The sequence below is a fragment of the Mustela putorius genome, unplaced genomic scaffold (genome assembly GCF_011764305.1).
Source record: "Mustela putorius furo isolate JIRA1106 unplaced genomic scaffold, ASM1176430v1.1 tig00537227_pilon_pilon_pilon, whole genome shotgun sequence".
In the NCBI taxonomy this organism is placed as follows: domain Eukaryota; kingdom Metazoa; phylum Chordata; class Mammalia; order Carnivora; family Mustelidae; genus Mustela; species Mustela putorius.
The window spans coordinates 5,256,659-5,271,421 of NW_025422368.1; the positions used below are offsets into that span (position 1 = coordinate 5,256,659).

The following is a 14,763-nucleotide window of genomic DNA, read 5'->3' on the forward strand; positions in this document are numbered from 1 at the left end:
GAAAAATGTCTGCTCATATCTTCAGCCCATTTTTTGAAAAAAGATTTCATTTATTTATTTATTTGACAGACAGAGATCACAAGTAGGCAGAGAGGCAGGCAGAGAGGGAGAGAGGAGGAAGCAGGCTCACCGCTAAGCAGTGAGCCCAATGTGGGGCTCAATGCCAGGATCCTGAGATCATGACCTGAGCCAAAGGCAGAGGCTTTAACCCACTGAACCACCCAGGCACCCCTTCAGCCCATTTTTTAATGGGATTATTTATTCTGGGGGGCTGTTATTTTTTTTTTTAAGTGGATTGCATGCTCAACGTGGGGCTTGAACTCACAGTCCTGAGATTGAGAGTCACATGCTCTACCAATGAGCCAGTTAGGCACTGGCTGAGAAATACAAAAAATTCTTTCTAGGTTTCTTCTGAAACTTTTATAGTTGGTTATTAGCTATTTTTTTTTTTTACATTTAAGTCTCTGATTCACAACTTTCTCTTGAGAGATATGAATGTGACTTTTTCCTACATGGCTACCAGTAGCTCCATCACTACTTACAAAATAATCTTACCTTTTCCCCTATAGATTTGAATGTACCTTCATCATACATTCTTGTATCATTTAGGTCCATATAGAGACTTTTCATTATTTTTTGTTGGTTGCATATAGATGAGTCACTTCTATTTTTATTATTCACTGTAGTTTTATTATTATGATGCTGAATATTTGTGATAGTCATTAGTGCTGTTTGCCAGGACTTTTCAATGAAATGTAAGCAGAATTGGAATATGTCATTTCTGTGCTGAGCTTGTCATTATTAGTTTGAGACCCTCCCGAGTCTCCTTTTCCTCTGACATAACCCATGTTGTTCAAGGTGATGGCTCTTCAGATAGCCTGTGTCCTTGAAAGTATACAATGAAGCTTGCTCCCTGATGAACCATGATGGATTTGTAGTATGAGCAACAAGTAAAATTTTGTTTTTAGCCACTGAGATTTACATTCTTCTTTTGGAGAAACTTGCACTTTCACTGGAATCCTCCTTTTCAGTAAGCATCACCACCACCCCATCACCTCTGCCTAAGTGATTCATTCAGTCCAGATGATCACGGTCCACATTTTGAGAAATACTGGTATTGTAGGAATAGAGATGATTTGGGTTTGCTTCCCAAATCTGATATTTATTAATTATATAACTTCAGAAAATTACTTAACTTTGCTCAGATTCCTTTTCCTCTCCTGTAGAACAGAGATGGCAAAACACTATCTATTCAGAAGGCTCAAACGTGGTGGTACCTGTTATTGTCAAGAGAGAGAGTATATTTTTATCACTGTTCCTCAAGATCCTATGCAACATCTTCCTATGAGGCCTTTTTTATTTCTCTTGTATGAATTATGCTCTCTTTTTTGCTCCAACAGCATGTTTATATGTCTATTTGGCATTTGTTTCATTGTCTTTGACACAGTTAACTTATTAGTCTCCCATTCTGGCTTGTAAGTGCTTTGAAGGCAAGGACAATGACTTTTCCACAACTGTATTAACTACCTTCTATATATCTTATACATATCAATACCAAAATTTTAATATTAAAACAATATATTAAATATGTTTGTATTATATTAATATATTAAAATATAAAACTATTAAAATAATAGTAAGATAATAAGCAACACTATTATAACACTAAAAAACTCAAGTTAATGAAAACTTGACAATCATATAGATTTTTAAAAATAAAGTCATATAAGAAACTAGATTAAGGTGTCATTAAGCAAGTCTCCCACTCCTATCACATTCCCCTTTACTTACTAAGGATAAGAACTGAAAATAACTAGGCCCAGGTTAGCTGAGTTAGGGTCAGTCGTTATATCAATCTCATTCTTGTTAAATTTTTTTCAAGAAACAACATAATCAGACGATTACAAGCCCTCCAAAACACTGGGAAAGGTTATGAGACCCAGAACCTCTTCATACTGCTAAACAGAATTGATGACTACCAGAAAAAGATTATGCAGGTCTGGACCAACAAACAGAAGTCTTTAGAGCAGAAACGGAATCAGTGCCTGAGGAAAATGATGTTCTTATTTAGCCAGGTAACTTGTTTTCTATTTCCTCTCCCCAGTGTGTTGTAAGAAAAATGAAAAGTGGTAAGCTTGGGAAAATAACATTTACCTGGAGATACCATGTATATTAGTCTCCTCGGGCAGCTGTAATGAATTGCCACAAACCTGATGGCTTAAGACAACACAAATATATTCCCTTGCAGTTCTGGAGGCCAGATCATGAAATCAAGGTGTTGGCAGGGTTTGTTCCTTTTGGAAACTCTGAAGGAGATATTTGTTCCATGCCTCTCTCCTGAACTCTGGTAGCTGCTGACAGTCCTTGGCTTTCCTTGGCTTATAGCTGCATAACTTCGACCTTTGCCTCTGACCTTCCCCCTGGCCTTCTTCCCAGTGTGTCTTATGTCTTCTCTTCTGTCTCTTTTAAAGCCATGTGTCATTGGATATAGGACCCACCTGGCCAATCCAGGGTAATCTCATCTTGACATCCTTAAATTATATCTGTAAAGACCCTTTTGCCCAATAAGGTCACATTCATAGATTCTGGGAACATATCTTTTGAGGAGTTCACCATTCAACCCAGTATACCATGACCCCAGTGAAAACTCCTAACTTGACATTAGGGATACTGGCTGGACTCTCTAGATGGGAAAAGATTAGAACGGGGGAGATGTCCATAAATGCTCAACTCCTTCCTAATCAACCTGCATCTACCAGCCTCTAGATATGAAACCTCTTAAAGTCACCACTCTCCAACTGATTCATGATGGTTACTTCTCTCCTCAAAACTATCAGAAAGTGGGGTATCTGGCTGGCTCAGTCAGTGGAGGATGCGACTCTTGATCTCAGGGCTGTAGTTCAAGCCCTACACTGGGTGTGGAGATTACTAAGCAATAAAATCTTTTTTTAAAAAAAACCTTTCAGAAAGCAAAATTTAATAGAATGAGTATACAATAAAGGAGGTAAGAGTTTATTTAACTTGCTTATATAGGACCAGGCCCAGAAGATCCTGTTAAACTCTGATACCCACTCATTATGTCCCAAAGCTCTTCTGAGATAATCATTAGTATGCTTTTGAGAGTGATAGTGTCCTTCCAAAAAGTTATAAAGCTGAGATTAGAGTTCTTTGCTCTGGGATTACATGCTCCCACTACATGCTCCAGCATGGAGTTTTAGAACATTCTTGGTATTCTAGGAGTATTTTATATCTATATATCCTTTTTTTTCACTAAATTAATGTATAAAATTACTTGATGCTTTAGAAGGTACAAAGACATTTCTTACCATAGTTGGTCCAAGTCAGACATAGTCTGAATTTTCTAGAACAGTGATATTTCAAATATTAAAGCTCTTTGACCAAACAAAAAAAAAAAAAGATACTTTTGAAGTTTTGGTTTGGAAAATATGGTCAATGTAGGTGGAATAAAGCAAGCTGAGTTGGCAGTGTCATGAACTATCTAACAGAAATCATGTATCTAGGACATTTCAGGGGATGAATAAGGGTCTGGGGTCAGGGGATCCACAATCTAGATGATGAAGTGGTTATCAAGGCATAAGATGGGAGAGAAAAAAGCAAAAGGGAGAAGAGGGTAGAAATGAATAAATACCTTACACGCAAGAGGTTGGTTCTCCTACCAGATTGTGTGGGTTCAAATCAGCTTTGCCACATGTTAGCTAAGAGACCTTGCGCCAAGATATAAATTTTCTGAGCTTCAGATCTCCAAAGGTAAGATGAGGATAATAACATTACTCACTTCATAAGATTGTTGGAAATACCAAATGAATTAATATATAAAAAGCATGTTACATTCAGCAAGTATTCAGTAAGTGTTAGCTATCATTAGATTTGCATAGTGCTTCACAATTTATTATGTGTATTTGTATATATTATCTTATACAACACCTACATCAACCCTGTGTTATTATCCTTGTTTTAGAAATGAGGAGAAAGGTGCAGATAAAATTAGCAACTAACCCAAAGTCACACAGCTAGGAAATGAGAGGACCAGGACTACAGGTTATGCAGGATCGAGGGGTTTTTGTTTGTTCGTTTTGTTTTTTTTAAAGATTTATTTATCTATTTGAGAGAGAATGTGAGCAAGCAGGAGAGTGTGGGGGAGAGGGGTAAAGGAAGAGGGCATCTTAAGCAGACTTCATGCTGAGTGCAGAGCAAGCAGACTTCATGCTGAGCGCAGAGCCCTACTTGGGGCTCGATCCTACATCCTGAGATCGTGACCTGAGCCCAAACCAAGAGTCAGATGGTTAACCTACTGTGCCACTGAGGCTCCTCAGACAAAGGTTTGTTTGTTTAAGATTTTATTTATTTGACAGACACAGAGATCACAAGTAGGCAGAGAGGCAAGCAGAGAGGGAGGGGAAGCAGGCTCCCCGCCAAGCAGAGAGCCCGATGTGGGGCTCCATCCCAGGACCCTGGGATCATGACCCGAGCTGAAGGCAGAGGCTTTAACCTACTGAGCCACCCAGGCGCCCAGGACAAAGTTTTTTTTTTTTTTTTTTAAAGATTTTACTTATTTATTTGACAGACAGAGATCACAAGTAGGCAGAGAGGCAGGCAGAGAGAGAGAGAGGAGGAAGCAGGCTCCCTGCGGAGTAGAGAGCTGATGCAGGCTCAATCCCAGGACCCTGAGATCATGACCTGAGCCGAAGGCAGCGGCTTAACCCACTGAGCCACCCAGGCGCCCCAGGACAAAGGTTTTTATATAACATAGCGCCACCTCTGAAATTGTGTGTTGGAAGTGGAGGTGTGATTGGAGGAAGAGAGAAAGAGGATGGAGAAAAAGGATTTGCAAGTCCATGGAAAAGAAAGAGTCACAGTTTAGCTAGGGCCAGCTCAGAACTTCTTAAAGACTCTGACTTTTTTTTTTATCTTCACTGATTTGTTTTTAGCTTCAAGAGATGTATAAATTGAATCTTAGTCGGCCCATACCTTTGATCACTGACAAAAAGGAGATACCTGTCTCTGCCAAATTTGTTCAGCAGCCATTCCTAGAGCTGCTAATAGAAGAAGATAGAAAGTATGACACATTCAAGAAATTACGGTATGTGCTTGAAAAAGACTGACATTAAACTGTATTTGAATGATATGTGGGACCTAATACTTTTTTTTTTTCCTGCCCAAGAGCTTCTCTTTCACCAATTATGAGGTGCAGTAGAAAGTCTAAGGTAGTATTGACTTTCTTAGCCAATTTAATAAGAAGCTTATTTACATATATTTCTACTTAAATATTTAACATCTAATTTTGAGTTCCTATTTATTTATTTATTTTAGTTCTTTTTAAAAAATATGATGCTGGTCTGCTCTTTGTCTGTTCTTTTCCAAGAATGATTAAGTCCAGTTTTCCCTTTAGTGGCCCTCCTTTATAACAATCCCAAAACAGGGGCTCTCTTATTCCCACAGTGACATGAAAATTATGGTCCTGGAGGGATATAAGCTGTGACATCCCTTCCTTATAATGTGTTTTGGATGTCTCATCTCACATGCACGGGCTTACCCCAAAGATTCAGCTAGGTGTCTATATTTTCCATGTCATTAACTAGGAATGCTAAAGACTTTAAATAAATGGTTGGACCAGACAGAACTTATTGAATGAAGTGTTAGAATACTTTGTCTATACTTTTGAACCTATATCTAACTGAATCATAACTTAGTCTCAATAGATTTTTCCAGATGAAAGCTCCATTTCAGTAATCATATGAGGATATACATTTATAGATTTGTGGAACATTTGTTATTTGAATTCTATTTGAATTTGAATTGTTTTACTTTTGCTCAGTTAATAAATTAGTTCAACTTCAAAAAATTAAATAGATTAAATAAATTTAAAAATAAAGCTGGTCTTATAAAAAATGACACTAATTTTCCTTACCATGAAACAAATTAGTTTAACAGAATAAAGAAACTTAGAAACATTATTCTTTCCTTTTTAAAAAAAAAAAAAAAAAAGAAGGTAGGAGCTTTGGTAAGGAATGGAAAAGAACACTGCTGGGGGGAAAAAATCTGGATATGGTTTATATACCCCACGAAACTAAGAAGATAGTTTTAAAATAGATTACTAGGTGAAGTCATGAAAATGCACTTTCAGGGAAGAAAAAAAAGCTCTTTCAGCAAATTCTGCTATTTTAATCCATCGCTCAGTCAAAGTGGACATAGCTAATGTTCTTTGGTGCCAGACAGGACATTATAGGATAAGACGGTGAGGAAGAGAAAAGGGGAAAATAAGATTCATACATTTTAATTGGATATAGAGTTCAGGAAAGTTTGGCGCTTTCAATTAGTGTCTCTGATTCTCTAGACAAGAAGACCAAATGAGAGCTATCTGGAATGCTGATCTGTCAACTTCAAGCTACCCAATAGCAGAGAAGACATCAATACATTCGCTCTGGGCCCAGCTGGGTGGGTACCCAGATATTCCTATGCTACTCCAGTTAGATGTTCAGTCTACCTTCAGAAAATCTCTCGCATCCGTTAAATCACAGTAAGTTAAGGAATGGGAGCACTTTGGAAATTGGACCTTTGGTCATATACCTTCTGTTTCCCTAACTTGACCTTATCTTCTAGCACCAGGGAGTGACCAAAAGCTGGTGTTTGTTGTGAAGTTAGACATTACCTTTTCCAGAATGCAGTATAAGTAGAGATATACAGTATGTAACCTTTTGAATCTAGCTTTTTTCACTTAGTGTGACTCCTATGAGACTCATCCACATTATATATATCATTAATTCATTCCTTTTTATTTACTGACTGATATTATTCCATTGTATCGCTGTATCACATATTTTTATCCATTTACCAAGTGAAAGACATTTGAGCTGGGGTGCCTGGGTGGCTCAGTGGGTTAAAGCCTCTGCCTTCGGCTCAGGTCATGATCCCAAGGTCCTGGGATCGAGCCCTGCATCGGGTTCTCTGCTCAGCAAGGAGCCTCCTTCCTCCTCTCTCTCTCTCTCTCTCTGCCTGCCTCTCTGCCTACTTGTGATCTCTGTCAAATAAATAAATAAATAAAATCTTTAAAAAAAAAAAAAAGAAAGACATTTGAGCTGATTTCAGATTTGGGCAATTATAAATAGAACTGCTATAAAATTCATAAACAGGTTTTTTAAAAAAAAAGATTTATTTATTTATTTATTTATTTGAGAGAGAGAGAGCAATTGAGGGAGAGAGCAAAAGCAAGGGAACAGCAGGCACAGGGAGAGGGAGAAGCCCAATGTGGAGCTCAGTCCCAGGACCCTGAGATCATGACCTGAACTGAAGGCAGATGCTTAACCGACCAACTGAGCCACCCAAGCACCCTATAAACAGGTTTTGGGTTGAAGGTAAGTTTTCACTTCTCTTAGGTAAATGCCCAGGAGTGAGACTGATGGGTTAGATAAGTGTTATGTTTAACTTTTATAAGAAATTTCCAAGCTATTTTCCAAAGTGACATTTTATCTCTACATTCATTCAGCAGGCCTCTGGATGAAAACTGAGATTGTTCTGTGACATTTCTGATAATGTCTCAGTAATATGTTTATCTGGTTGGTAAAACGTCCAGAATTATATATAAGTAAATCTTTGTTTTGTTTTAAAGTTGAGGCTTCTCTCTTCCAGCTAAGACTATTACAACTTACAGTTAGAGAAGGAGAATATTAACAGCTGCTTTTTTCTGGCCTACTACTTCTCTTCCTACTTTTCTAGCTTGCTACTAGGGGACCCTTTAGGGATTAGAGCTCTAGAGAGGAGAGAGAGGAAATGGAAAGTTCTGATTGACTATTACTATTGTGTTCTAACATCAGTGCTTCCTGGATCTGGGAGATTTCTAAAGCTGACTCTTTCATAAGGTACTTTGGTCAGTTCCTTGGAGATTACCATCACTGGAAATCTCATCCGCAGATTTCTTGATCTTGTCAAATATATTCCAATTCTGGGGCCTTTGGGTGGTTCAGTCCGTTAAGCATCCAACTCCTGATTTCAGCTCAGGTCATGAACTCAGAGTTGTGAGATTGAGCCCCATGTCAGGCTCTATGCTCAGTGCAGAGTCTGCTGGACATTCTTTCTCCCTTCCCTCTGCTCCTCGCCCCAGCTGCACACTTTCTCTCAAATATATATTTCTGTTCTAACTGGTTGTTGACATTTGTGATACCTCCAGCTTTTCTATACTCAGATGTGTTTGCATATTTATGCAGCCCTTCTGGACAGAATCCATGACAACTCTCTGCCATCTTTCTTGGTTAGGTGTATATATATATATGACCCATGCCTCGTCTATAGGAAACAGTGGAGCTTACTTTGTCCAGGTAAACTCTGAGGCCGAAGGCTTATCCCAGTGCAGCAGCAGCTTCTTCTTTGCTTCTACTATTAGTGCATCTAGCCAATCAATCATAGCCTCAACCTTTTTTCAGAGATTGAACCAGGCCCCGTTTTATGGGCCTCCAAAATGTGGGGGCCTGTGATAAGTTCTTAGAGTGGAGAAAGGTTAGGAGTGCTCTCAAAATCCTCTTCTCCTTGACCATTTCATACTGAGAGTGAGTTAGTAAGAGTCAATTACTTTGTAAATCCTGGTTTAGCATTCCTCTATGAAATCTCGTATCTATTGTTAGGCTTTCCAGATTTAGCAAATAAAAATATAGGATATCTAGGTAAATCTGAATTGCAAATAAACAAAAATGATTTAGGGGCACCTAAGTGGCTCAGTTGGTTAAGTGTCTAATTTCAGCTCCGGTCATGATTTCAGGGTCCTGGGATTAAGCCCCGTGCGAGGGTCTCCACTTGGCAGAGAGTCTGCTTGTCCCTCTGTCCCTCCCCCAACTTATGCACGTGCATGCTCTCAAATAAATAAAATAAAATAAAACACACAAGTGTTTTAGGGTAAGTATGGTCCATGCAATTTTATACTTACACTAAAAAATTATTTTTGTTTATCTAATGTTTAAATCTAACCAGGCATCCTGTATTTAATTTGGCAACCTGTCCATTGCGCTTTGTCAAAACTTCTGCTTTCATGTGCTACTATATATAAAATATGTATTAGGAGTTTCTAACTTGATTAGATAGACACCTGAAAACTTTCTGAGTAGCAGATGGTTACAACAGTAAAAAAAAAAAATTAAAACATTATAGGAAAGAGAACTGAAGTCTTGGATTTTCTTTTTTTTTTTTTTTCACTAAAAACAGAAACAAGCCATACAGCTTTAAGACATTGCCCAATTTTAGTAAAATTGGGCAATATATGATCAATTACTATTTGTGATCCTCCCCTTTTTTCTCACTAGAATTTCTTCAAGGTCTTCCTCCCTCAAAAAGGATTATATTTGTTTCACTTTGTGGAAGTTAATGTACAAACTAAGAGACTTTCTTTCCCTTTGGGTTCGTTATTTCTACTATTCTTTAGATCTCAGTTAAAACAATTGTTCTTTCTGAGCTGTCTTCTCTAACTCCTCCTATGTGTTCCCACAGCATCTTATAATTAAGAGTATCCTAGCATTTACCATTCTATATTGTGATTGCTGCATTACTTACTTTCCCTGATATTAGACAACATGTTTTGGAGAGATGAGTTTTAAACTGACTCTACTTTTGCTATGCCTGCTTTCCTTACAAAAATATTTACTGACTATTTACTATGTATCAGTTACTATAACTAGGTACTGAGATACAATTGTGGGAAGGATTCAAGAGATCATAAATGGCAGGCAGAAGGAAAAAAAAATATGTAAAGATCCAGGGCCAATAGCATATTGCTTTATTTGCTTTATCTCCTAAAATAAACCTTAAAAACAAAACTAAAATAAACAATACCTCCCCCTACTGCTCAGTTCCCCTTCTCCCTATTTCCAACAGAGGTGAATGGAACTAAAATTTCTCTTCCTGCCTGGATGGGATGCTTGGAGCTACTACAATCTTTGGTAATCCTAAGGTGATAACCACAGGATAAGACAATACACCAGGAATACAGAGAAGGAAAATAAATAAAACCGTGCCCTTGATGACATCTAGTTACTAGAACAACCCTGAGTACACCTGTCTCTGGGATTTCGTTAAGTGAGCAATAAATGGCCTTAACAACCATTCTTAGTCAGGGATTCTGCTTCCTATAGTCATGTGAGCTTGAAAAGAATGTGTAATCTGCTATTTTTTTTTTAAGATTTTTTATTTATTCACTTGGGAGAGAGAGACAGGAAGAGAGAGGGAGAGTAGGAGCAGGGAAGGGGCAGAGGGAGAGGAAGAAGTAAAAGTAGACTCCCTGCTAAGCAGGGAGCCTGATTTGGGACTCGATCTGGGACTTGATCTGGGATTGCAGCATCATGATCTGAGCTGAAGGCAGACGCTTAACCGACTGAGCCACCCAGGTGCCCCATAACCTGCTACTGTTGGATAAAATAGTCCAGAGATGTCAATTATACCCAGTTGACTGATGGTGCTGTTGAGTTCAACTATATCCTTAACAGTCTTCTGCCTGCTGTATCAGTCCATTTCTGAAAGAGGACTGTTATAGCCTCCGATACAACAGAGGATTCACCTGTTTCTCCTTGCAGTTCTACCAGTTTTTGCCTCCTGTAGTTTGATGCTCTGTTAGACAAAACATTAAGGATTATTATGTCATCTTAGAGTATTGACACCTTTATTTTTTAAGATTTTATTTATTTGACAGAGAGAGATCACAAGTAGATGGAGAGAGAGGCAGGCAGAGAGAGAGAGAGGGAAGCAGGCTCCCTGCTGAGCAGAGAGCCCGATATGGGACTTGATCCCAGGACCCTGAGATCGTGACCTGAGCCGAAGGCAGCGGCTTAACCCACTGAGCCACCCAGGCGCCCATATTGACACCTTTATTATTAGATGCCCTACTTTATCCCTGATAAATTTCCCTGCTCTGAAGTCTACTCTGTCTGAAATTAATATAACTACTACTTTCCTTTGATTAGTGTTATCATGGTATTTTTTCTACCCATTTAATCTATGTGTCTTTATATTTATTTATTTTTAAGATTTTATTTATTTAATGAGAGAGAGAAAGCACATGAGTGGGAGGGTGGGGCAGAGGAGAGAATCTTTAAGCAGACTCTAAATGTTGAATTTTGAGCTGAATGTTGAGCCCACTTTGGGGCTCCATCCCACAACTCACAAGACCATGACCTGAGCCAAAACCGAAAGTCAGATGTTCAACCAAATGAGCCACCCAGGCACCCCTTTTTATATTTAAAGTCAGTTTCCTGTAGACAACATATATTTGGGTCTTGTTTCTGGATCCACTCTGATAATCATTATCTTTTAATTAGTGTATTTAGATCATAAACATTTAAGGTGACTATTGATATATTTGGGTTAATATCTACCATATTTGCTACTCTTTTCTATTTACTGCCCTTGTTCTTTTATCTTTCACAATTTTTCTACATTTTGTAGTTTTGAGATTTTATAATTCCATTTTCTCTCCTTTCTTCATTTATACTTCTTTCATTATTTTTTAAAGTTGATGCCCTAGAGTTTGCACTATATATTTATAACAAACCCATTTTCAAATAACACTACACTGCTTCATGGATAGTGCAAGTACCTTATAATAACAAAATAGTCCTAATTCTGCCCCCACTCTATCCCTTGTATCATTTCTTCATCCATTTAACCTGTACATAAGCACGCATACATCATTGAATACACTATTGCTATTATTATTATTTTGAACAACTATTATGTTAGACCAGTTAAGAAAAATAAAATTTTATCTCTATTTATTCCTTCCAGTGTTCTTCCTATCTTTATATAGAGCCAAATTTCTGATTTACATCATGTCCCTTCTCTCTGAAGAATTTTTTTTTTTTTACGATTTTTATTTATTTATTTGACAGATCACAAGTAGGCAGAGAGGCAGGCAGAGAAGGAGAGGAGGAAGCAGGCTCCCCACTGAGTAGAGAACCCGATGTGAGGCTCGATCCCAGGACCCTGGGATCATGACCTGAGCCAAAGGCAGAGGCTTTAACCCACTGAGCCACCCAGGTGACCCTGAAGAACGACTTTTAACACTTTGTGCGAAGCAGATTTACTGGCTATAAATTCCCTCAATTTTTATTTGTCTGAAAAAGTCTGTATTTCTCCTTCATTTAAAAATTTTTGCAGGGCACAGAATTCTGAGTTGGTAGTTTTTCTTTCAACTCTTTATATATGCTCCTCTCTCTTGCTTATGTTCTTTCTGAGAAGCTGGATGTAATTCCTATCTTTGCTCCTCTATAGGTAAGGTGTTTTTTCCTTCTGATTCCTTTCAAGACTCTTTACCTTGAATATGGTATGTTGTTTTTTTTTTTTTAAAGATTTTATTTATTTATTTGACAGAGAGATATCACAAGCAGATGGAGAGGCAGGCAGAGAGGGAGATAGAGGTAAGAGGGAAGCAGGCTCCCTGCTGAGCAGAGAGCCCGATGTGGGACTCGATCCCAGGACCCCGAGATCATGACCTGAGCCGAAGGCAGCGGCTTAACCCACTGAGCCACCCAGGCGCCCCAATTGAATATGGTATGTTTAAGTGTGGTTTTGGGGGGGCATCTATCCTGCTTGGTGTTATATGAGTGTCTAGTTCTGTGGTTTGGTGTCTGACATTCATTTGAAGAAATTTTCCATCATTATTGCTTCAAATATGTCCCCCTTTTGGGCACCTGGGTAACTCAATTGGTTAAGTGTCTGCCTTTGGCTCAGGTCATGATCCCAGGGTCCTGGAATTGGGCTCCTAGCTCAGCGGGGAGTCTGCTTTTCTCTCTGCCTGCTGCTCCCCCTGCTTGTGCTCTCTCTCTCTCGACAAATACATAAAATCCTAAAGTAATAAATAAAACAAATATGTCCCTTTCTTTCTTCTTCTGTTATTCCCATTACACATATGTTACACCTTTTGCAGCTGTCCTATAAATGTTGGTTGTCTGTTTTCTTCAGTTCTTTTTTTTTCTTCTTCTTTGCTTTTCAGTTTTGGAAGTTTTTATTACCATATCCTCAAACTCAGAAATTCTTTTCTCAGCCATACCCAGCCTACTAATGAGGCCATCAAAGGCATTCTTCATTTTTTAGTGTTTTTGATCTCTATTATTTCTTTTTGCTTGCTTTTTAGAATATCCATCTCTCTGCTTACATTATCTATCTGTTCCTATATATTTTTTCCATCAAAGTCCTAAGCCTATTAATCATAGTCATTTTAAATTTCCGGTATGATAATTCCAACATCCCTACCATATCTGACTCTGGTCCAAAGCTTATGCAGTCTCCTCAAACTATGTTTTCTGCCTTTTAGTATGCTGGTAATTTTTGTTAAAATCCAGACGTGACATACTAGGTGAAAGGAACTCTGGCAAATTAGCCTTTAATGGTGTGGTGTAAGGTACAGGAGAAGGGGAAACACTGTATAGTCCTATGATTAGGTCTCAGTTCTTTGAAGAGCATATGCATCTGATCTGTGAACTTCACCAGTGCTTCTCAAGATCCCTTATTCCCACCTTTGGTGGCAAAGGATGGCTAGAGGGAGCTGGAATTCGGTATTTCTCTTTTCTTACATAGAAGACTAGAGTTAGGTATTTACCTTCCTCCAAATAAGTTAGGCCCTAATGAAACCCCATAGGTTAGGTTTTGGTAAAATAGTTTCTCTTGAGGGCAGAATTTAAGAAGAATGGTATGTTTTGGTACTTTTCAAAATGGTTACTTTCCCCCCTTCTCCTGAGAGAAACATGAGGGAATTTTTCTCCAATCTTCACTGTGAGGACCTGGTAGATTCTAGAGATCTCTTTGACTGGGGCCTCTGGAGTCTGATACTCTCTCATCCATACTGAGCCTCCTGCAATTAATCAATTAAAGCTTAAGTTTTCAGGGCTCCTGGGTGGCTCAGTTGGTTCGACTCAGGTCATGACCCAAGAGTCCTGGGATTGAGCCCCCTACTAAGCTCCCTGCTCAGCGGGGAACCTCCTGCTCCCTCTCTCCCCTGGTTGTCTTCTCTCTCAAATAAATAAATAAAATCTTAAAAAGAAAAAAGTGTAAGTTTTCTACCAGGCACTCATTCCTGCAGAAGTGTCTGCTCATGGATTTTTACTCCAGTAAGTTGTGATTCTCTGTATTTCCTGTCTTTCCACTTTGGGGGCATTGGTTTGTCCTGTGGCCTCACTTCTCTGAAGGATCCAAGAAGAGTTGCTAGTTTTCAGTTTGTTCAACTTTTTACATGTTGTTAGGATGGAGCAGCAACTTCTTGCATATATTTTTCAAATGATTTCTGTGCACTTGCTTTTTGGTTGCAAAAAATGTGCTCCTATTGAACATGTTTTTTAACCTGCTTAAGGGGTTCACTTGACAGTATATCTTTAAATTTTTTCTATGATACTATAGACTTACATCATCATTCTTATTGATTGCTTGATATTCATTGAATGGTTCTATCACAATTTATTGAACTGTCCTACTGACAGAAGTTTTATATTTTTTTTTTTTTTTTTTTTTAAAAGATTTTATTTATTTATTTGACAGAGAGAAATCACAAGTAGATGGAGAGGCAGGCAGAGAGAGAGAGGGAAGCAGGCTCCCGGCCGATCAGAGAGCCCGATGCGGGACTCGATCCCAGGACTCTGAGATCATGACCTGAGCCGAAGGCAGCGGCTTAACCCACTGAGCCACCCAGGCGCCCCGAGAAGTTTTATATTTTTCAACATTACAAACAATGCTGCAGCAAATATCCTTGCATAAGTTTGTATACCTATAAGGGGATTC

General features: G+C 38.5%; 2 protein-coding genes across 3 annotated transcripts in view; one reads left to right on the forward strand and one right to left on the reverse strand.

Annotated features, from left to right (window-relative positions):
- Positions 1–14,763, reverse strand: part of LARP4 (La ribonucleoprotein 4) — a 210,619-nt gene that overhangs the window by 145,579 nt on the left and 50,277 nt on the right. The window lies entirely within an intron of this gene.
- Positions 1–14,763, forward strand: part of FAM186A (family with sequence similarity 186 member A) — a 76,811-nt gene that overhangs the window by 61,576 nt on the left and 472 nt on the right. For both annotated transcript variants that reach the window (XM_045073023.1, XM_045073024.1), the window contains 3 exons: positions 1,883–2,075; positions 4,950–5,101; positions 6,356–6,538. In XM_045073023.1, coding sequence (XP_044928958.1) covers positions 1,883–2,075; positions 4,950–5,101; positions 6,356–6,538 — 528 coding nt within the window. The remainder of the gene's footprint in view (positions 1–1,882; positions 2,076–4,949; positions 5,102–6,355; positions 6,539–14,763) is intronic.